This window comes from Chiroxiphia lanceolata, chromosome 2, assembly GCF_009829145.1.
Source record: "Chiroxiphia lanceolata isolate bChiLan1 chromosome 2, bChiLan1.pri, whole genome shotgun sequence".
In the NCBI taxonomy this organism is placed as follows: domain Eukaryota; kingdom Metazoa; phylum Chordata; class Aves; order Passeriformes; family Pipridae; genus Chiroxiphia; species Chiroxiphia lanceolata.
In genome coordinates, this window is record NC_045638.1 from 1,623,848 (window position 1) to 1,647,622 (window position 23,775).

The window sequence follows — 23,775 nt, forward strand, 5'->3', positions numbered from 1 at the left end:
GAGAGATCTCTGGGATTTGAGGTCCAAACCTCAAATTTAAGGGTGAAATATCTGGGATTTTGGGGTCCCAACCCCTAATTCTTTCCGCTCAGCTTTCCAAATGGGACTTTCCTACTTCTAAATCCAGGAAGGGCAATTCCTTTGCCACTCTTTATTTAGGTACAGACTGTCCCCTTTCAAAAAACAGGATGATGCAGATACTCAGTCAGGGCAATAAATTTTGGCGGGAAAAAAAGAGAGAGAAAAGAGAAAAGAGACAATTTTGGGACATTTCAAATGACCAGTCTGGGTAAACACTGTTGAGAAACAGGCTGAGAACGACCCACCCCAGGGATGATGATTATTTTTCTTGCTCCTGAGCCCAAATGTTGCTTTTGCTGCGCCCAAGGTTTTGAAACGCTGCGAAAATTCGTTTGGGTGAAGAAAGGGACAAAAAGGGAACTGCTGGAAAACCGTCACAGGCTTTGAAGGAAAGGAAATTCAAACAGAAGGTCCTCTGGCAGTGATGAAATATCTGCTCTACGACTCAACCCAAGAGATGTTGGCCGAGGATTTCCAGCACGGGGAGGTGGGAGTTGGATCCCGAGCCAGGAGCTGAACCAGGGTTACCAAAATTGCATGAATAGGGAAGCAGAACGTGGAATTTGGGTTGGAAGGGACCTTAAAATCATCTCATTGCAACCCCCTGCCGTGGGCAGGGACACCTTCCACCAGCCCAGGTTGCTCAGAGCTCCAGCCAGCCAGGCCTTGGATACCTCCAGGTGTTCTTAAGGTACCCAACATGTCCTTCAGCCTCACAGGTCTTGTCTAGTCCACCAAGAAACACAGAATTCTGGTGTTGTACCAACAATAACAACAATAATGAATATTAAGGAGGACAATAAACCCCATTCCGGAGTGTTGAGTTAAATCACTTGCTGGATCAACCGGCTTTAATGAAACTCCTCCTTTTCTGGACAAATCACTCTTTGGTCTTCAAGCAGCTGCTCTCAGGTTTTTTTGGGCCCCTGCCTGCAACACTGTGCCCCCTGCCACCCCTCCTGACCCTGCTCTGCCACTCTGCTTTTTTATCAGAAGCACGAAATCTTCCTCCCCCCACCCACTCTCTCCACCGGCGGAGCCTTCCTGTGCTACAGATTAAACGGCAAGCGACTGTTGCACGAGCTAAAAAAAATTTAAATAAATAAATAAATAAATAAATAAATAAATAAATAAAAAAAAAGGGCTGACGAATCGCAGGAAGATCCTCCTTGTTATTTTAGCAGTATTGCTTCCTCTGCCCGCTCGGGGTGCTGAGCGATGGCAGCTGCCCGAGCAGTTTGGCCACGTCTCGCTCAAGCCCCTTCGAGCATCTCCCCCGCCCTGGCGAGAGAAGGTGCTGCGAGCTCCGATGACTCACCCACGGCTCTCTCTGCCATTCCCAGCGCCAGGAAACACAGATGTAGAACGACTTTTGACGCGGGGGGGAAGGAAAAAAAAAAAGGAGCCGGAGCGAGGCGGGAGAGCTGTTAAACGTTTGGGCATCCTGCCCCGTGCCCGCGTCCCCGCCGGGTGCCACCCGAGCTGCTGCCGGTCGGGACGAGCCTTCCGCATTCCCAAACCCGCTCGTTAACAGGGATAAACTCCTGACTCATCCCGACCCCGCCAGCGAGGCCGGGAAATAAGTCTAGGACTATAAAGTGCTGCTCCCTGGCCGAGCCCGAGGAGAGGAGCGGTCCCTGGGCCATCCTCGCGGGCTGCGCGGAGGGATGGGGAGGGCAGGGGAGAGGGGAAAAGTTCAGCCGGAGAGTGAAAATATTTGGGAAGGCGGTTTTGAGGGGGCAGGAGAGCTCCTCGTGCCAGTGGCCGGGCTCGGCGGGGTGAATAAGGGGTGAATAAGCCCTGAGTAACCCGGCGGCTCCGAGGGGGGCTCTGAGAACGGCACTGGGGCGCTGCTTTAAGAAGGACAGGCGGCGGGTGAAGCTTTCAAGTCCCCCCTCAGACCTTTCCAGAGCTGCTTCCCCCCTCCAAGATTCCAGCGGTTCCCCCCTCAGAGCCCAGCGGGGCATCAAACCCTCCCTTCGCCCCGGCCACGCGAGCCGCAGCAAACTTTTAAGCAGGTTTCTGAGCTTTGCCCGGCTTTCCCCTGGTGGACATGCCTTTAAGTCAGGCTCAAAGTCCAGCCTAAGTGAGGCAGCATCACGCCCTGCTGGCTCCGGGCACCGGCTGCTCCCTGCCTGAGATACGTGTCGTGGGCTGCCGGCTGTCACTTGTCATGGCAGTGGCTCAAAAACAGTCAGAATCCTGCCCCAAAAAAAAAAAAAAAAAAAAGGATCGGGAAAGGGTGGCTCGTGTTCTCCCACCGTTGTGTCTGCAGTCGTTCACACGAGCAGTCCCAGCACACTTTGATTTATGAAGAGCAAATTCACCAGCACTTTGGAACAGCTTGGACGAGCCCTCCTTCCAATCTCCCTGATTAGTTAAGGAGATGATATTCCTGCAAGCTCGGTGTTGACCTCCAGGAGAGAGCCTCAAAGCCAACCCGAAGTGGGAAAAGGGCATGTACTACAAGCAAAAAAAAAACCACCCCAGCCAGCTCTCCAAACGTGGGAAAGTCGAAAGCATATTTAGAAAATTCTGAATGGCACTTACCTCTCAAGAAGTGCTGGTAAGAAGGAAGTGACTCAAATATGCTGTTCGAAGCCATTGTTTCCTCTTTAAAACTCACTCTCTCTCTTTCCTGGGAAGGGAGCTATGATTTCTTCCACCTTGGGGAGCGAAAAACGGAGGTTGGTCATTGTTGCCACCACCACCATCGCCGCTCGCTCGGTGTTATCCCGGCACGAGGGCAGATTGAGGAGGTTCTTTTTTTTTTTTTTTTTTTGTGCTGAAAAAGAAACTCCGAAATGGTTTCTTAAAAAGAAGCAAGGGAAAAAAAAAAAGAAAAAGGCAAAAAAAAAAAAAAAGAGAGTGGCTTGGTTGTGGTTGCTGATGCTTACCACCCTACGAAACCCTCTGTGGTTTTTTTGCAGTCGCAGCGGCTTCGCCCTCCCTTCGCTGACCAATCTCCCGGACCCGCTCTCGTGTGACTGCCTCAGCACCCAACTTGTGGTTCTGTGGTTGTTTATGAGGGCCCAAAAGAGTGTTTCACCCAACCAAAATTACAAATTTAACTGTTCCCCTTTTTGCCACGACCTGCCTCCATTGGTCCCTGCGGGTCACGTGACGGGAGTGATGTCGAGTTTCTTCTTCTTCTTTTTTTTTTTTTTGCTTTTCCTTCTCCCCCCCCCCAGCCTTTTTTTTTTATTTTTTTTTTTTTTTAACTTTCTGAAGTCATGCCCTACCCACTCCACCTGCCCTCCCCCGGGCTGCTGCAAGGCAGGGATGGGAGTCTGCTGAGGGAGGGGAAAAGCAAAGTGACTCACCAGCCCTGATGCTCCCAAATGGACTTTTGCTGAGTTAGTTCAGCTCCCTTTGTTTGGTTGTTTGTGGTTTTTGGAACTCCTGATTATTTTGATAGAGGGTTTCCATTGCTGCTTAGTCCATAGTAATTCAAACCTGGGTATTTAGGCAGGATGTGCAACTCATCCTGTAAAACATTAGGGATCAGCTGGAGGGAAGACCACTGCCTGGGGAGAGAAAGCTGTAAAAAGATATTTTTTTAAAAAAAAATATGAGGAAAAAAAAGAAAAACAAGCTGTCAGGGGAGATAAAAAAAGACCCAACATAATTTTGAATCTGTCTGATGGCACTTTCTAAGGAGTTCCTGAAGGTCACAGTTAGTTACTTCCATGGGGTCTAATCCAATGGTCCCTCTTTAGCACTACAACTGGTCTTCCTTTTCCTTCTCCCTTCCCAAGAGAAGGAAAAACAAATTAGAAATAAAAGGCCTAAATCTAGCAATTAAATGGCAGTTCTGGCTCTGGCTGTGTCAATGCAAAAAGAGGGGAGAAAATTCACTATCCCTGGATAAAATTAGGTGTTTAATGCATTTTGATTTTTTAGAATGTCTCTTTTCCTGACACTTCCTGCGTTTCAAGGGCAAATATTGTCCACCAAGGCATCCTGATTTCCTTGTGGAGTCAACAGGGAGCTCTCTGTGTGTGTGTAGAGTAGATTTTCCTCAAAAAAAAGGTAATTTGCCCAACCAGGAGCTTGTAGATTCCCAGGATGGTTTGGGATGGAAGGGACATTAAAGATCATCCCATTCCAACCCCCTGCCATGGGCAGGGACACTTTCTACCAGCCCAGGTTGCTCCAACCTGGCCTTGGACACTTGCAGGGATCCAGGGGCAGCCACAGTTTCTCTGGGAATTCTATCTCAGGGCCTTCCCACCCTCCCAGCCAGGAATTCCTTCCCAAAATCCCATCTATCCTTACTCACTGTCAGTTTGAAGCCTTTCCCTGTGTCCTGTCCCTCCATCCCTTGTCTCAAGTCCCTCTCCAGCTCTCCTGGAACCCCTTTAAGCACTGGAAGGTGCTCTGAGGTCTCCCCAGAACCTCCTCTCCTCTGGGCTGAACAATCCCAAAAAAAGCTTCTCGTGATGCCAAAGGATTTGGCAGTTCCAGCCACACAAATTATCTGGGAAATTGGGAATTCTTCCCAAATGAATTTCCTGGGGAAAACAAACAAACAAACCAACAACCAGAGCAACTCTGAGCAGCAAGAACAGGGAATTTAGGACACTCCACAACCACACTCTGAGCTTGGCTTAATCCCGAGTCAGGTTTTTTCCTGCTTCCCGGTTTTCCTACCACGACGAGCTGCCAAATTTTTTGGCTGGACCGGGATAAAACCTCTTCCCGCTCCCGGAGCTGGAATCTTTCCCCTCCCATGTAAACAGTCCAACGAGCATCCACCTGCCAGCGGCGCCGGCTCCCCTGGGCTGCTCTCCTGGAGCCGGGGGGTCCCACCGGGAATGTGCATCCCGGCTCCCGGCGCAGCTCCCGGCAGGATTCGTGCCCTGGGGCGGGCGCTGCGGGGCCGGGACCGGCAGAGGGAGCTCGGGCTGGTGGGACCTTAATTTTGGCTTCACTTTTCTCGAAGTGACCGACCCTGGAAGTTTAACTTGGCTGCTCCGGGCGCGGAACTCCAGGACCTTGTGGAACATTCGCCCGGGTGGGAGTCAAAGCCCCAAATTTCAGACGCGTCTGTCACCATAAATAAAGATTTTAAATGAGGAGATGCCCAATGTGCTGAGTCACCTGTGGCTGTACATCTGCTCTGTCCCAAAAACAGGACCAGAGGGTCATAGAATCATGGAATATCCTGAGCTGGAAGGAGTCCCAAGGATTATCCGAGTCTAGTTCCTGCCCAGGACACCCCAAAAATCCCTGAGAGTGTTGTCCAAACCCTCCTGGAGCTCTGGCAGCCTTGGGGCTGTACCCACTGCCCTGGGGAGCCTGGGCAGTGCCCACCACCCTGTGGGGGAAGAACCTTGTGCTGAGATCCACCCTGAGCCTGCCCTGTCCCAGCTCCAGCCCTTCCCTGGGTCCTGTCCCTGCTCCCCGAGGTTGGAGCTGCCCCTCAGGAGGAAGGATGAAGGATGTGTTGGAAGGTTTTTAAATGCCCTCAGGGATTGGAGATGAGGCCACCAGGGATGTGTTTCAGTGTGTCCAAGGGCGAGATCTCTGCTGTGACAGGAAAAAAAATCAAACCTCTTTATTTCTTCCCCTTTGTCCTGGCATCCAGAAAAAAGACTCCTCCTGCAGGAACTCTAATCCCTGCCTGCTCAGAAGGCAGATTCAGAGCCTTAAATCACTATTTGGGCCCTGAGCGACCTGAATGCCAACCCTGTGACAAGGGAATGACAAGTGACACAATGACACCTGAAAATAAATGATCTTTAGGGTTCCTTCCAACCCAAAAACCATGGTGTGATTCTTTGATTTCGTGATTCTGTGATTCCTTTTGCATTTTATTCCTCTTTTCCCAGGTGCCCAGGGTTGGGATGGACAGGCAGGGCATGTGCTGTGAGTGCCCAGCAAATGCCAGCTATGCTGATCCCCCTCACCTCAGTCATCTGCTGGGGCATAACTATGTGACAAGCAACACACTTGGGCCGGTTTTGTCATCCCCTGGATGGCAGATGATGCAAGAGAAAAGCCTGAGTGTTTCCACACACAGCCTGCCCTTCCAGTCTCCCACTTGGCAACAGTCAGCTGGAAACAGGACATGGGAACCAGGCTCTGGTGAGGTCGAACCACCCTGGATTTTCAAGGAATGGGTTGTGCCACGTGGGTCTCCAGCAGAAGGATGAACTGTTCTTCTCCCACCCACCAGAGAGAAGCTGTGAATCCCCCCCAGCCAAAAATTGGGCAAGGGGTGCTGGCAGCGCTCCACAAACCACAGAGTGCCATGTGGAGCTGGGAGCACATCAGCTGTTCCTGCAGCCTCACCGTCCATCTGTGGCGAAATGTGCCCTCAGCGTGGCTGGCATAGCTCAGAGGAGAGGAATAAACCGAATTCTTTCCCAGTTTGTGCCCCCAAGGAGGGTATCTGAGGGTGGTTGGGGGAGCTGTGCCACCCTCAGAGCCAGGCTCAAGGTTTTTTTTTAAAGCTGCCCGGTGATTGCTGCGAGATCAGGCCCTTGGAAAACTCGTGGCACTGGTGTTTGGGCATCATTTGCTTTCTGATGGATGAGATTTGTCCCCCCCTGAGGGACTTCCAGGGTATAATTTATATTTTCCATCTACACTCCTTCTCTTCCTACTTTTTTGGGTGAAAAGCTCCAGGTTTCCAGCACTTGCACTAGTCCCCCCCCTACCCAGCAGTGCCAGAAAACACCTCAAATTTTCGATGTTTCTAAAAGAAAAAAACTACCTGTTGCCAACCTAAACCCTTGCCTTGAGCCTGAATCACTTACTGAGTCAGGACTGAGAGGCTGGGAATGGAATTCCTGGAAAATCACCCTGGAATAGCAGAGCAGGAGGAACAGAGCAGCAACCTGGAGCTGCTGGTGCTCGTTTTCCATCAGCAGGGAGCTCTGGCTTGTCGTGGTCTCTCAGAACCCTCACGAAAATAACAATTAAAACAAATTCCCAGGAGAAGATTCCCCCAAAGCTGCCATTCCAGAGGGGCTGGAAGTGCCCGGGAATCGGGGTTGTCAGTCAGCACAGCTCAGGGGAGAACAGGAAACCTCTTCAACCAACACCCCAAGGTTTCGCTTCAAAACTCAAACCCTTTGGGCTTTTTTTGTCACAAAAAATTGACCCAGATTAAAGAACTGAGCTAAAAAAAAAAAAGTGCCTGACCTAAATGAACTGTTTCCTTCTGCTCTTCCTGTTTTTGCAGCCATCCCAAAAGTGCTGCATCAGAGGGTTCTGTTATGGGAACCTCACCGGGATCGCTCCACTGCTTTTGGTCATTTTTTTTTTTCCCCCTGGATACAAGTTTGTGGGTTTTTTATTTATTTATTTCCAATTATTTCTTTTCAGGAGCAGAATTTGGCAGGTTTTTCATCAGTTTTCTGCTGGTGGTTTGAAAAAAGAGTCGAGTGCCTGTGGCCAGCAGGGGAAAAGGTAGAAGAGAGGAGGAATAAGAAGAAATTTCTGGGGAAGGAACAGGGGAGGAAAGCCTCAAAAATTCAGATATCAACACCTAAAGCCACCACTTTCCACTGTCCCAATATCTGCACCAGCAAACCCCTGTTTGGATGCAAATAAAAGAGAGGAAACAGCTCGAGGCAGGTAAATAATCTCCTGACACAAACCAGTGGCAAGGGCTGAACTGGGGTTAAATCTGCAAGGCCTCAGTTTGAACTCCTGTCAGCAAAGTCACCAAACACAGATAAAAATGTACCCTCATTTCTTTAGGAGTTTTTTTTTACTGGGATCACTGGGATTTCTCACAAGTGGGGTGAAATTCTGCAGGGTTTGCCATCCCTTTTTTTTTTTTTTTTGCCTGATTTTAGGAACACTGAGATGATTCTCCAGGTGTTATAACGAGTTTTTGCTCCACTGTTTTCATTTTTTGGGATGTATTTAGGGATATTTTTTTTTGAAGCAGCTCGTTGCTTTCCTAGAAATGTAAAAAAATTATAATTGAAATATCTCTTCATTAAGTAGAAAGAGGAGTAATCCAGGTGACTTAGTGATAAAAATTCAAATTAGAATCAGAGAATGGTTTGGGTCAGAAGGGACCTTAAAGATCATCTGGTTCCAACTCCCTGCCACGAGGAAGGGATGCTTGGAATTGTCATTTTCCAGGGCCAGTTTGCCAGTGCATTGATGATAAAACACATTTATATCCATTTATATCCCATTTGTTTGCCCCTCAGTGTAACAGAGCAGCCCAAGGTGTGTGTGGGGTGTGTTCTGTTTGAGGACTCGCAGGGAACACTGAGATGATTCTCCAGGTGTTATAACAAGTTTTTGCTCCACTGTTTTCATTTTTTGGGATGTATTTAGGGATATTTTTTTCGAAGCAGCTCGTTGCTTTCCTATAAATGTAAAAAAATTATAATTTAAATATCTCTTTAATAAGTAGAAACTTGAGAAAGAGGAGTAATCCAGGGAATTTAGTGATAAAAATTCAAATTAGAATCAGGGAACGGTTTGGGTCAGAAGGGACCTTAAAGATCATCCATTTCCAACCAGATGACACTTGGAATTGTCATTTTCCAGGGCCAGTTTGCCACTGCCTCGATGATAAAACACATTTATATCCATTTATATCCCATTTGTTTGCCCCTCAGTGTAACAGAGCAGCCCAAGGTGTGTGTGGGGGGGTGTTTGAGGACTTGCAGGGAATGGGGCAGGGAAATCTTTCCCAAACTGAATCCCTGAGAGGGGATTTCAGGCTCTCTGCCTGCAAACATCAAGCTGAACAGTGTTCAAAGGTGCTCCTGCCCTGGCAAGGTCTCCTGCCAAGAGCCCTCAAGGGGAAAAGCACTCGGGGAATCCTTGGATCTGCTCTGATTGCAGCAGCACAGAACAGAAAACTTGGGAACAGACCACACAGAGGGAGAAAATGCCAGCAGGAGGAAACCTGGGAAAGGAGATTCCTCACAGAGCTCCTGGCTGAAATTAGGGCTTCCAACATCTGAAGGCTTGTTCTGGGACCTCCAGTGGGAAGGATGGCACTGGAAGGGAGCTCCTGGTGTTGTTTGTGGGCTTAAAATCAGCATATTTTGTTTAGGATTGTTTATTTAGTCTTTGGGAGCTGGCAGAGGTTTCTCTGCTCAAAGTTCTCTGGGTGAAGTGTGTGAGGTTGTACAAAGTTTCAGGCACTCAGGGGCTGCAAATCAACCCCCTCCCAGGGCTGTGCTGCAGGACAGCACATTGTCATGGAATCCTGGAATGGTTTGGGTTGGAAGGGACCTTAAAGATCATCTCCAACCCACCGCCGTGGGCAGGGACACCTTCCACTAACCCAGGTTGCTCCAAGTTTATCCCACCTGGCCTTGGACACTTCCAGGGATCCAGGGGCAGCCACAGCTTCTCTGGGCAACCTGGGCCAGGGCCTCCCCACCCTCCCAGCCGGGAATTCCTTCCCAATATCCCACCTATTCTTACTCTCTGTCAGTTTGAAGCCATCCCCCCTTGTCCTGTCCCTCCATCCCTCAGAAATGGTCTCTCCCCATCTCACGGGCTCCCCCTGTCCCTTTAAGAACCAGAACTCTCCTCGTCTGTCCCTTTATCCCACTTTAAGGTGGGATGGCAGAATTCCAAGAGCAAAGCTGGAGTCCAGGAGCACGTTGGAGGGGAGGGAACCTTCGTTCCTCAGACTGAGCCCCAGAACTTCCCCTGGAAGTGGCTGCAGCTTCTCCCATCCCTTTAAAACCCCAGGAGTGGCTGTCACCTGGTTTGCTTTAATTTCTTGCCCTGTGGGGTGTGAGAGGGGTTGGGGTGCAGACAGTCAGGAGCAGGTCAGCTCTTGGGGACTATTCCTGTGGCACTGAGAGATTAGACCTGAATAATTCATCTCTCACTGGAGAACTGGAAATGTCTTTGCCCAGGCAGGCTGAGAAGAGGGAAGGCTCTGGATTTGCCAGGCTTGGTAGGATTGGAGTTGAGCTTCTCCCTGAGTAATCTGGTCTAGTTGAAGATTCCCCTGTCCATGGCAGAGAGTTGGAACTGGATGATCTTTAAGGTCTCTTCCAACCCAACCCATCCTGTGATTCCACGGAAATCCTGCCTTGGTGTCTGGGCAGAGCAGAGAGAAGAACAACTGCAGAAGTTCTCCCCAGATGTGGGCAAAAAATTGCTGTAAAATACTGGAATTGTATCTATTAATTTGTTTTTGTTTCCTTCTACAGAGTAGGCCATTTCTTTATTCCCTTTCAAGTCTGAATAATTCATCTCTCACTGGAGAACTAGAAATGTCTTTGCCCAGGCAGGCTGAGGAGGGAAGGCTCTGGATCTGCCAGGCTTGGTAGGATTGGAGTTGAGCTTCTCCCTGAGTAATCTGGTCTAGTTGAAGATTCCCCTGCCCATGGCAGAGGGTTGGAACTGGATGATCTTTAAGGTCCCTTCCAACCCAACCCATCCTGTGATTCCACGGAAATCCTGCCTTGGTGTCTGGGCAGAGCAGAGAGAAGAACAACTGCAGAGGTTCTCCCTAAATGTGAGCAAAAAATTGCTGTAAAATACTGGAATTGTATCTATTAATTTGTTTTTGTTTGGTCATTTCTTTATTCCCTTTCAGGCCAGAGAATAAATGACCTGTGAGGTGGAACATATTAACGACCTTTGAAAAAAAAAAACCACCCTTCTTACCTAAAAAAGCAAACTGGACCTTGTGCACACGTGCAAAATTAAAGGTATTCCATGATTTTAGCTTGATTTTTCTTCTGTCCAGACATTTCTGTGACATTCAGTGGAAAGACAGCTGCGGTCTGGGAGGCACAGTGAAGGGCTAATTAAATCAAATATTGAAATGATCCGCATCAAAGGGGAGGAGAACTGATCAACCCCAGATTTCCTTCTGTATTGCTGAGGACTCGGTGCATTGCTGTGCCATTTGGTCATGATGCATAATGCACATAATTTATGTGGTATTGAAATGTTGTGCCGTGGACAGTGACATAATAGCTTAGGAAAAAACCTCAAATAGCATTTCCAGAGGGGGAACAGGGATCCAGTTCTGTCTCGATATCAGGGCCTGGGCAGCAGCCCTGGAATTGTCTCACTCGAGGAATATGTGAGAAAGCCCAGTTTGGTCAGCATTCTAAATAAAGGCAAATATTCATTTATACATATTTGGATCAGTTTTGGTCTGTTTTATCTGCTCAGCCCACAGGCTTAGGCACGGCTTAACACCGGTCCCAGCCGAGAGCAGTATTTCTGGGAGTGGTTTTAGCAAGGCTGTGCTCAGCTCCATGGCAGTGCAGGGGAGATATTTGGGCCCTGTCTGAACCAACACGTGCAAATGATGAGGTTCCAGCCCAAATCATTCCACGATTCCGTGATTCCGTCGGGAAAAATTCGGGATGAGCACCTGCCCAGAGCCTGTCTGACAAGCTGGAAGCTCCTCTGAGATGAGGGTAGAGCTCAGGCTGTCTTATTCCTTCTAGAACTGGCTGCTATTCCCATTTTCCTGGTGATTCCAAAGTCTCCTGAAGCCGTGGGAGCTGAGTCGGGTTCTTCCCAGGACGAAACAAGTTGCAGTGCCTGGAATTCGCTTCCCTCTTTCCCCCTCCCTTCCCTCCGCTCCCGCCCGGGAACCGTGTTTCCTTGGTGGTCCATGGACACAGGGATGATCCCCACACCTCTCCTCGCTTCCCTCTCCCTGGGCACCAACCTTTGTGCCCCTCTGGCATAGAAAAGGGCAGTACAACCCATCCTTCCACGGCACTTCCAGCTCCACATCCCCGGCGGGGTGGAAGCAGCTGTCGGCTTTTCTGAGGCACGAGGAGAGCGGGGAGAGAGGGAAGAGCGATCCCGGAGATCCCCCTTTTTCATCAGGCATAAAATCATAGAATCACAGAATCACAGAATCAGCTGGGTTGGAAGGGACCTCAGAGATCATCAAGTCCAACCCTTGATCCAACCCCGCTGTGGTTCCCAGCCCATGGCACTGAGGCCACATCCAGTCTGTCCTTAAACACCTCCAGGGACGGAGAATCCACCACTTCCCTGGGCAGCCCATTCCAATGGCTGAGCACCCTCTCTGCAAAGAAATTCTTTCTAATATCCAACCTAAACCTCCCCTGGCACAGCTGAACACCCAGCCCTCTTGTCTTGCTGATGGTTGGGTGGGAAAAGAGACCAACCCCCCCCGGCTCCCCCCTCCTGTCAGGGAGTTGCAGAGAGTGAGGAGGTCTCCCCTGAGCCTCCTCTTCTCCAGGCTGAACAGTCCCAGCTCCCTCAGCCTCTCCTCACAGCACTTGTGCTCCAGTCCCTTCCCCAGCCTCGTTGCTCTTCTCTGGACCTGCTCCAGCCCCTCCATGTCCTTCCTGAGCTGAGGGCCCAGAACTGGACACAGCACTCCAGGGGTGGCCTCACCAGCGCTGAATCCAGGCCAACAATCCCTTCCCTGCTCCTGCTGCCACACTCTTCCTGATCCAGGCCAGGATCCATTGGCCTTCTTGTCCCCCTGGGCACACTCTGGCTCCTGTTCAGCTTCCTGTCCATCCCCACTCCCAGCTCCCTTCCTGCCTGGCTGCTCTCCAGCCCCTCTGTCCCAGCCTGGAGCTGCCGGGGGTTGTTGTGGCCAAAGTGCAGGACCCGGCCCTTGGCCTGGTTGAACCTCATCCCGTTGGAATCAGCCCATGGATCCAACCTGTCCAGGTCCCTCTGCAGAGCCCTCCTACCTTCCAGCTGATCCACGCTCCCCCCCAGCTTGGTGTCATCTGCATATACAAACACTTTGCCTTTCTTCCCAGTGCTGGGTGATTTTATGCCTCGGAAATGTTTTCATTTATTTGGCGCCAGGGTAATGAAAATCAGCCCAAGCCGCGGCGATGACGGGAAGGAAAACAGGGAAGCGTGGGATTGACTGTGCCTGTCGCTCCGTGGAGCAGCTGGCAAAGCTCCCCCCTCCACACAAGAACATCTTATTCAGCTGCTAATTGCTCCCAGTCCCGCTCTCGTGGCCCCTGTCCACGAAGGATTTGACGGATGGAGCCCTGCGAGGCCTTCAAAGCTGGGACTCCACACTCCAGAGCCTCCGCGTGCGTGACTCCACGGAGCTGCTCCCAGAAAAAAACCTTTGGGAAGGAAATTTCCCCTGCTTTCATGTCTGCAGATCCCGGGGCATTCCTGGTGATCCCCAGCATCCGGTCCCGACGGGTGTTTTCCACTACAGAGATGCAGCAAATATTCCCGTTCCGAGCCTTTCGTGGCAGGAGAGGGGGATGAGGTGGGAAAAGGGGGTTTGGGAGACTCAGCTGAAGACACTAAAATACAAAGTAAAAACAAAAAAGCCACTCTCAGAAACACCATCCTCGTGGAGAAGGAAAACTTTGGAAAGGGCCAAAGATTCAGAGCTAAACCCCACACCTTTCCATGAGGTGAAATGCAGGACCTGAGGTTATTCCAACTCGGGATATTCAGGACAACAAAAAGCCCTCAGAGTTTCTCTGCTCATCAGCTAAAAACAAAGCTGAAAACACAGCTAAAAACACAGCTAAAAACACATTTAGCTGCTGATGAATGGTGAAGGTTGCAAGACTCTGGTTTTGTTTGCATTTCCCCCCTCCTCCTTCCCGATGTTTTCCCACTCGGCAAAACACCGGATCCAGCTGCTTGGCTGTGCTGCTCCTTCCACGGGAGCTTCCCGGGGCATTCCCTGCTTCCTGCAGGAAAAGGAGCCGTCCAAGTGCTCCACCTCTGACATCAAACACGAGCTGGTCACCCGGAAAGTGAAAGCTGAACATTCACAGACAACATTCCTGGTGGCTGGAACCACACACGGGATGGGCTGGGAAGGGCTGGGAATTCTTGGTTCTCCTACATTAAAAACCAAATCAAACCAGGAATTCAACCACTGAGGTCAAAGAGGTTTGAGGGAAGTTTAAAAACCGTTGGAAAAATACAAAGGCATTGAGGGCAATGGTTTTAAACTCAGAGAGGGCAGATTTGAAGAAGAAATTCTTTATTCAGAGGGTGAGGAGGCCCTGACAAAGGTTGCCCAGAGAAGCCGTGGCTGCCTCTGAATCCCTAGAAGTGTCCAAGGCCAGGTTGGATAAACTTGGAGCAACCTGGGCTAGTGGAAGGTGTCCCTGCCTATGGCAAGAAGCTGGAACTGGATGAGCTTTAAATTCCCTCACAACTCAAACCATCCTGTGGTTCCCTGATTCTATAAAATACAGATTTTTACTCCCACCAAAGATTTTTTTTCACTGGGCCCTGTGGAACAGAGCAAAACCAACTTCAGCTTCCCCTACTTCAACACAGAACAATTACTCTCTTCATTAACATTATACAATTATAATTATATATTATATATATAAAACCCAAACCTCAACCCCACTGAACTGGCTCTTGTGCTCACACCTCCCTCTGCGTTAGTAGGACAACACTGAGTATTCCCATGGTGGTTTTTTGTGATTGGAACAAAATTACATCCCAGGAAAGCAGCAGGAGCTCTGTGTTCACTTCCAGGATGATCCTCCTGGACAGACCATCATTCCCTGTAAGAGACTTTCTCAGAGACCAACTGCCTTCTCACTTCAGGAGAATTAAGTAACAAATCCTAATTTCTGGGTAAAACTTGCTTTCCTGGAACGTGTCCTGTCATCTCACAGTGCTGTTGGAAGCTGATTCCCAAGGGAAGCCCTGGTTTTCCCATCCCTGGAAGCGTCCAAGGCCAGGTTGGAGCAGCCTGGGCTGGTGGAAGGTGTCCCTGCCCATGGCAGGGGTGGCACTGGATGGGCTTTAAGGTCCCTTCCCACCCAAACAATTCCATGGTTCTGTGGATGCTGCTGCTCCATGGAATTCCTTCAAGCAGCTGGCAAACATCCTGCTGTTCTCCAGCCCAGTTTAAGAGCTGGATAGATGATATGGGATCATTTCCATGGAGGGACTTTTTCAGCAGCTGATATTATTGACTCGTGGGATGGATGACCACTGGCAGAGAATTGACTTTACTTCCTCTCCAAGGATATATTAGACAGCAGAAGCACTCCAGAGATGTTCTGCCTTTGGATAGACTTTGGATAGAGGGAGCACTGGATTCTGGGGACTCCAACCACTGTCCTCACAGCTTCCTAAACCTCCTGAGGGTGACAAAGCTGAGGGACACCCAGCAGGGTCCTTATTGACTGCACTTGTGATTTATCTGGTCAGTCTGCAGGGCTGAGTTATTCCTGATGCCAAAACTGATGTTCCCCAGCTGGCAATCTGCAAGGAAACCATCTGTGTGACAGTGACTGGATAAATTAAGGTGCCCCAAACCCGAAATAAGTTTTAATTTGTCTGGCTGGTTCCATTTTAGCACGTGCTGAAGCGTTTTTGTGCGTGAGTGAGACAAAGTAAGAGTGGGAAACCAGGCAGGCTCCTAAATCCATATGAGGGTGTCAACACATTCTTGTTCATCCACATGTTTACAGACATACATCCAGCTTATTTACAGTCCTCTAAATCCCTTCCCTGACTAAATATAGATGGGATCAAACCAGGGAAAATGACAACATGGGAAAGGCGACTCCCCTGGAGAGTTTGGGGCGTTGGAACAGCAAGATTTCAGCCTTCCCCTGGATTTTTGGAGCACAGAGACACGTGTTCCGTGCTCCCTGAGATGGTCAGCAGGAGATCTGCTTGGGAGAAGTCCCTCACACGGCTAAGGCAGAGCCCAGCTCCTCCAATCCCTAAAATTTCCCAGGATTGCTCATCCACCTGGGACCTCTGGAGGTAAAACCTCGTATTTCTGGGCACTCAGGGAAGAGGAAGCTGAAAGAAAGCCCACGTGGCTTTACCACAGAGTTCTGAAAGCCTCAAGGACCAGACTGGAGGCAGAACAGCTCCTGCAAATGCTTCATGTGACTGGTTTTGAATATCCCAAAAAACTTACACTCAGCAAAATGCTCCTGCTTTGCACAGGAAAAGCATTTATATCCACCTGGAAAGTGCTGTTTGTCAACTAATTACTTTTAAATGTTCTAGATGTAATATTTACAGCAGAGGAAAACACTGTGGGGGCAGAGTTAACTGCAAAGAGTTATCCCAGCTCTGTTGGCTCTGTTGGCAGCAGAAGAAATTATTCCGGCTCTGGAGCTGTGTGGGGATGTTTCTCCTGGAAAGTCAGGTTGAAAGCACACAGATGACCCTCCATAGTTTAAGTAGTTAATTAAAACCTGCATTCACAAGCATCTAATTAAAGCTGCTCCTTGAATATATCCCATCAGTATCCTGGGCATGAATTACTTCTCCAAATACAATCTGACTTTTATGCAGGGAGGGAAAATATCTGCTGGAGACTCAAGAACATCTGTTGGAAAAGGTGGAAGATTTTCATGTTTATAGAATATTCTGTGTGTAACAGAATCGTGGAATCAGAGAAGGGTTTGGGTTGGAAGGGACATTAAAGATCATCCAGTCCCACTCCCTGCCATGGGCAGGGACAACTTCCACTAGCCCAGGTTGCTCCAAGTTTATCCAGCCTGGCCTTGGACACTTCCAGGGATCCAGGGGCAGCCACAGCTTCTCTGGGAATTCTATCCCAGCCCCTCCCCACCCTCCCAGCCAGGAATTCCTTCCCAATATCCCATCTAACCCTGCCCTCCTTCAGCTTCAGGCCATTCCTCCTTGTCCTGTCACTCCATAACCTTGTCCAAAGCCCCTCTCCAGCCTTCTCCCGGTCTGGGAGATTCCTTCTGGCTGTGTAAAATCCAGAACCTCCAGCTTTAAAACCCCCCATTTATCTCCCATCACTATTGCACATTTGGTGTCATATTTTCAACATCATCTTCTGTTAAAACAATCTCCGTGTTCTTTGCTTTTTTGGACCTGCTTTGCATTTCTCCTTCCCCTCCCTGCTCTCTGCCCTTTAGCTTTAGATTCTTCTCCCTCTGGAATTCCTTCAAAAACAACCCTTGGAGTGAGCACTGCAGAGGAATTCCAGGATGGGCAACTTGTTCCCTGCAGGAGCCTTTGCTTCCCATCCCCCAGGAACTCCAGGCAACCTCTCCATGGCACATTTTGCCTTTGGTCTCCAACCAGAAAGGGATTTCCTTAAAAAAAGGAAGGTTATCTCATCCAAAACACAGCCCCATCCCTCCCAGACAGGGGCCAGGAACCACAGATCCGAAATCTCTGCAGCACAGGAGTGTTCCCACCTCTGTTCCTGCTCCAAGGGTGAACTCCTGCCTCTGGAATTTGTTTCCTCCAGGAATTTACCAGCCTTTAAGGGGCTGGAGGGCTTTGGCAAGCCCCAGGCTCTGCTGAGTACATTGTTCCAGGGAAACACAGGGAAGCAAGAGAAGGAAAGAGGTTGTTGGGCCAAAGTGGAAGTGTCTGGGGGTGTTATTCCCTGGAATTGCCAGAGAGGGTTTTTAAATGTGGAGGAATGCCCAGAAATGGTCTGTTCTGTGCAGTGCAAAGGTCCCACCAGGAATACCTGTGTCTGTGTATAAATATATATTCCCATGTGTGAATCCTCTCCTGCTCCCTGCCCACCTTCTCCACCGGGGACCGAGGGAGCTCGGGAAGGAGGAACCATCTTTGTGTTTTGTTGATCAATCCACGTTAATTGATACGAATCTCCGAGATCAGATCAGTGTCCTCTGTCCTCTGAGGCACCTCTTGGTTCTCAGCACCACTTCTGGGCCTTGTTTGAGACTCTTTTGTCCCTCCAAATATCCACATTTTTTAGTCAGTAACTTTCCTTCCTTCCTTCCCTCCTTTCCTTCCTTCACTCCTTTCCTCTTTCCTTCTTTCCTTCCTTCCTTCTTTCCATCCCTCCTTCCTTCCTTCCCTCCTTCCTTCCTTCCTTCCCTCCTTCCTTCCTTCCTTCCCTCCTTCTTTCCTTCCTTTCTTCCTTCCTTCCCTCCTTCCTTCATTCCTTCCCTCCTTCCTTCCTTTCTTCCTTCCTTCCCTCCTTCCTTCCCTCCTTCCTTCATTCCTTCCCTCCTTCCTTCTTTCCTTTCTTCCTTCCTTCCCTCCTTCCTTCCTTTCTTCCTTCCTTCCCTCCTTCCTTCATTCCTTCCCTCCTTCCTTCCCTCTTCCTTCCTTCCCTCCTTCCTTCCCTCTTCCTTCCTTCCCTCCTTCCTTCCCTTCTTCCCTCCTTCCCTCCCTCCTTCCTTTCTTCCCTCCTTCCCTGCTTCCTTCTTTCCTTCCTTCCTTCACTCTTCCTTCCTTCCCTCCTTCCTTCCCTCCTTCCTTCCCTCCTTCCTTCTTTTCCTCCTTCCTTTTTCCTTCCTCCTTTCCTTTCCTCCTTCCTTCCCCCCTTCCTTCCCTCCATCCTTCTTTCCTTCCTTCCTTTAAGTTCCCTTCCAACCCAAACCATTCCACGCTTCCATGAAAAGATCTGGAGCCATTCACAGCACAAATTAACATGTCCTGACTGTTTCCAGGTTCATTTTCCAGGTCCACATCCCCCTTTTCCTCCAGCTTTTCTTCCACTTGCTTCTCCACCAGCAGGATCCAAACCCTCAGGTGCCACCTGGGGCTCAGTGGCTGCAGGAAGAGAAACAAATGAGAAGGCTGGAGAAAAAGAAGCCCTCACCCACATTTTGTGGAGGGAATGGAGGCAAAAAAAAAGAGAGGAAATTGTTTTTCCCAGGCTGTTGCTGCTCCTGCTGCTGTGCTTTGGGTATGAATAGGGATGTGCAGCCCGTCCCTCTCCGTGCCCAGCGAGTTCAGATGCAAACCCAGAGCCAACCCAGGGCAGAATTTCACAGCCAAACTGCACCAGAGAGGAAAAGCATTGTTAGAAAGCAGGATGTTTGCACGTGGATTTGCATGGTCGGGATGCAAACGAGCTCGGGCCCTTTGCTTAAGGAAATTCCGAATTTCTAGCATGGATTAAACACAACAAACAGCAGCCAGGGCGGGATAAAAGAAAGAATAACGGGGAAATATAACTCCTTTGAAATAACTGGAGTGTCACTTGTAGCCAGGAAGCCAAACTTTTGCCAGAATGATGGGAACATTTGCAGGTTAAACCCCGTTCTGGTGGGACAGGTGGTGCTCCCCTGCCTCACTCCTGGGAAGGTAAAAAAGGCCACCCTGGTTCACATCTGAGCAACATCTTGAGCTCCTGCTCAGCGTGAGCTGCAGCAGCAATAATCTGGTTTTAATCTGCTCTCCATCCCACTAATTGAATGTGCAGGGATCTCTTACAGCTCCCCAGAGGAGGCCTGCAAAGACCTCTCCCTCCTCCTCCTCCTCCTCCTCCTCCTCCTCCTCCTTCTCCCCCCTCGGATTTTGTGTCAACATCCACCTCCAAACCTTTCTATCCAAACCTCAAGTTTCCCCTCACCCCCAGCTCGATCCAGGCCTTAATGTGATTCCCTGAGTTCTAAAAAAGGAGGATTTCTTGTCTTCAAGAAGCTCTGGGGTGGTCTGATGGCAGCAGCCAAATAAAAGAGCTGTTTACAGCCACTCCTGGGGAATAAATCCAGTGCTGTGCCTTATTCCTGGGATCTCCATGGGCTGGATGCTCTGCACCTGAGAGTGGAGGTGACCCAGCCTGGAAAGCAGCCAGACCTTCTCCATCAAACACTCCCCAGCCAGGAGGAAAGTTCTGGAGAGAAACAGGAGGGAAAGGAACGGGAAGCAGCTGAAGATGGGGCTGAACCCGTGAGGATGAGGGAGGGAATGAAAGGGGAGGCCAAAATCCTTGTGGCCTCTGCTTCCGTGGGGTTTGTGGTCCAGATGAATTTCCTCTTCCTGCACCTCCAGAGTTATCCAGTGAGACAGGTCTGACTTTTCACTTGGCAGTTTCCTCACACCAGATCTTACAAACCTCTGTGGCTGGAGGGAAGTGGGGGGAGAATTCCCTGCCCAGGCTCCCATTCCTCTCCCTCAGCTGGACTTTTTCCTTTTTCCTTTTCCTGATGCCAAGGAATCGAGGGCACCTCTGATCACGGAGCCTCCCAGGACCCAGTGCAGAGAGGACTGGGATGTGATCAAGGGGTGTCACTCTGGGTGGGACCCGAGAAGGAAGAGGATAAAAAGTCCTGAAAACGTGTTCTGGTGTTCGGACAAAGGCTGTGGATGAGGATGGTGGGAGAGGTTCCCCCTGCTCGGGACACTCACAACTGACTGAGGCCACGAGTGAAGAATTCCTGTGGTCTGGACATGTGCAGTCACCAGGAGGACTTTGGGTCTGTTCCACCCTAAAATGTGCCACAGCTGGACAAGTGAAATCCTCATTTCTCTGTCTGCACGTCCTGGCTGCTCCTGCAGTGCCTTCCTTCCAATTCCCCCTCATTTCTTCCCAGCTGACCCCTGCCTGTGGAGTTTTCCCCTCATCCAGGAGGGACATCTCCAGTCCCTGGTGAGGGACACCAATTTCTGGTCCTTCCTCCCCAAATCCTGGGAGACAACCGAAGGTGCAGCTCCGTGATCTCTGGAGGAAAAGGAAGCTCTGCCTTGCTGCCACGTTGGACCAGGTGAATGCCAGGGGGATATTTTAGGGTGGCAGTGAGCCCAGCTTAATAAATCCTGCCTTGGAGCCCAGTTTAGTGACATGGGCACAGGGTCACATCAATCATGGCCACGTGGCTTCTGGTGCAGGCTTGGGTTGTGCACACAGAGCTCAGAGCCTGGGCAAAGCAAATTTCTGTGTGTCTGACCCAAAAAGAGAGGAAAAAGACATTAAAAGCCCTGCTCTGACTGTCCCAAAGGCTCCTTCTGCCTTCACTGCCCACCTTCCTCCTTTCTTGGATGTCCAGGTTATATTCCTGAGCTAAAAGGTTGCTGGAGAAGAGGTTGCATCTCCCACTTCCAAGTGATGCTGGACAGGTTTCCTTGGAAGAAATGAGGATAACTGGAGGCTGGAGGCTGGCAGAGTGATGGTATGTTGGTGTTTGGGTGGGACATTCACCCAAAAAGGGTTGGGAAAAGGAACTCTCACCCTTCCAGCACCTCCACCAAAGGTTCTACAGCAGACACCTGGTGTGTGATGTCCCTTCAGCTCCCACAGCAGCTGGACTGGGACCTTGATGCCCCTCTGGGGTGTTGTTCACCTTCCCCCTCTCAGGTTTGATTCTCATCATAAAGCAGAGGATGCAGGAACTGCCTGACTGGGTGGATTTTTCCAAACCAGGAAAGGTGGATGCAAGACCTTCCAGGGACAGCACAGAAAAGATACAGGAGGCAGGAGGTACCTGGATCTTTCTCAGGCTCAACTTTTCTTTCAGTAAGGAATTAAAAACTCGGGAACAAGGAGTAACAGGACACTGCTCAGCACCAGGAGGCTGGGATTGTGCTGGGGAGGGATCAGCTCAAAGCTGGAGAGGATTTTCTCCTTCCACGCGTCTGAGAAACACCGGAGCTGGAAAAATCCAGGAGACCCCAAACTGGGGTCGTTCCCTCAAGTGGTTGTCTCTGCCCTTACATCAGGTTTATCCCAGAGAGCCAATTCCCAGAAAGTCAGGTGCTGATTCCAAATAGATCCATGAAGGTCAAGCCTCTGCTCTTTTCCTTTTACACCTCCAGAGAACTTCAGCTGCTCAGGAAAATCCTGAGGGCATCGATTTTTGCCTCAACCTCAAATCTCCTCTTGCACCTGCCCCGTGAACCGAGTGCTGAGCTCACTGCTGTCCTCTCCACGTTCTCCAGATCCTCCAGCAGGCTCTGCACTGGGAATTTCCCACTGGAAAGAGGTGTCTCTTCCTGCTGCCCACACTGGGAACATGTGGAGCCTCCAGCACATGCCAGGTCCTCGCTGCCCCTCCACATGTTGACCCGTGACATTCCCCACCTGAAAAACCTCGGCCAGCTTTTCCTGCCCTTCCCTTTCACCTGCCAGATCATCCTTCTGATGAATCCTCACGAGCTGCAACCTCTGCTCTTTTCCTTTTACACCTCCAGAGAACTTCAGCTGCTCAGGAAAATCCTGAGGGCATCGATTTTTGCCTCAACCTCAAACTTCCTCTTGCACCTGCCCCGTGAACCGAGTGCTGAGCTCACTGCTGTCCTCTCCATGTTCTCCAGATCCTCCAGCAGGCTCTGCACTGGGAATTTCCCACTGGAAAGAGGTGTCTCTTCCTGTTGCCCACACTGGGAACACATGGAGCCTCCAGCACACGCCAGGTCCTCGCTGCCCCTCCCCGTGTTCACACATCCCTGTGACATTCCCTGCCTGAAAAACCTTGGATGGCTTTTCCTGCCCTTCCCTTTCACCTGCCAGATCATCCTTCTGATGGATGTGATGGATCCTCACGAGCTGCAGCAAATCAAAAACAGGCACAAATTTATTTAGAACGACTTCTGACGACAGAGGATCCTGGCTAATAAATAAACTGCAGATTGATGGATGCCGGTGTTGGCTGGTGCTGCACTGAATAAAAGACACAGTTTAACACTTCAAAAAAAGGAACCTGTTCTATCATGAAATGAAGCATGACCCATTTTTTACTCCACTATTTATTTTGTTCCCAGGGTCATCTTTAACTTCCCCCCCAAGGACAGCACCCTAAGCAGTTAAAGCAGGAGTTTTCTTGTGCAGACACCTGCAAAGGTTTTGTCCAGAATGCATTAAAGCAGAAAGTGCAGCTGCAAAGAGGAGTCTCCACCTTTATCCTTTCAACTGCTGGATCTGGATTAGGGGTGATTTTGGTGGCACTGGATGATCCTGAAGGTCTCTTCCAACCTTGATTCTGTGGGATGAGGGGTGTCTATCCCGAGACAACACCTGCACAATATTCCTGCAGTTTTACAAAACCATTCTCCTGATCTCGAGTTTATTTCACGTGAGAATATCTTGGTCAAGATTCCTCCCCTCTCCCCTATAAAATCCCAGGTTTAGGAATGGTTCAGAGCTTAAAAATAATCACCAGCCTGCTGAGGCCTTCCTTCCTGCACAGACAACCTGGATGGTGCTGTCCAAGCTTTCCCCATCTGCTGCAGGGCTCCTGGAATCCAGGTTTTCCTGAGAACAAGCTGTCAGCACCCTCCAGAAACCACAATTAATCCCCAGTTTGCTCTGACTTCACGAGTGGAGTGTCCAGTGCTCCTGACAACCTCACAGATGGATATGAACTTCCATGAGCAGAACACCCCCTGTCCCTTGGGAGGGATTTAATCCATCGTTTCCTTGCTGCTGGCAATAAATGCCTTCATTCTGTCACTCACTACGGGATATAATCCATGGCAAATCTTGGCTTTAAGGGAAAAGCAACCCCAGGAAAAGCCAACAGGTGATTTTTTTTTAGCTTTAGGTTGAAAATCTGTGGAAACTACTGCAAGGATTCATCTGGAGCATATTTCTCTGCTCCAAATCTCCCCTTAAAAAGGATTTCCAAATTTAGCTCTGTAAAGAGAGGGGAGGAACTGATAACTCCCCCCCCCCCCCGGGTCCCTCAACTCACAGAACAGGTTTTCCAAACTCTTCCCAACCCCTTCATCATCCTCATGTCCTTCCTTTGGGCCCTTTCTAGCACTTCAAAATTTATCTAACATAAATTTTAGCTGCACTCTCCCAACTCCACCTTTACAGTGCACCTTCAAAACTCCCACCCAGCTGATCTTTGCCCGCTCAGGGGTGGCATCTTTTAATTCTCCCACCACAATTAGGCTGAGTTTAACCTCTCCCAGGAGGAACCTGGGTCAGGACTAATCACCCTGAGACAGAGAGTAATTAAGTGAGTGTCTCCCAGGCTGTGTCTGGGTTCCCAGAGTTCACAGCAGGTAGGAAATTCTTATTTTTTCCCCTCCTATCCTCCCCAGTTTCACGAGTGAATCTGC

At 49.8% G+C, this 23,775-nt stretch overlaps 1 protein-coding gene and 1 long non-coding RNA gene across 2 annotated transcripts in view; one reads left to right on the top strand and one right to left on the bottom strand.

Moving 5' to 3' along the window:
- The window catches only part of RUNX1 (RUNX family transcription factor 1), a 188,583-nt gene extending 185,518 nt beyond the window's left edge, over nucleotides 1-3,065 (bottom strand). Inside the window, exons 1-2 of the mRNA XM_032680123.1 lie at nucleotides 2,979-3,065; nucleotides 2,632-2,747 (exon numbers count right to left, since the gene is read on the bottom strand). Of these exons, the coding sequence (XP_032536014.1) occupies nucleotides 2,632-2,686 (55 nt within the window). The 5' untranslated portion in view covers nucleotides 2,687-2,747; nucleotides 2,979-3,065. The remainder of the gene's footprint in view (nucleotides 1-2,631; nucleotides 2,748-2,978) is intronic.
- LOC116783001 lies at nucleotides 660-21,145 on the top strand. Its single transcript, XR_004355427.1, has 3 exons — nucleotides 660-763; nucleotides 9,653-9,664; nucleotides 21,134-21,145. It is a non-coding gene; the product is annotated as an uncharacterized LOC116783001 (long non-coding RNA).
- Nucleotides 21,146-23,775: the final 2,630 nt, after the last annotated feature.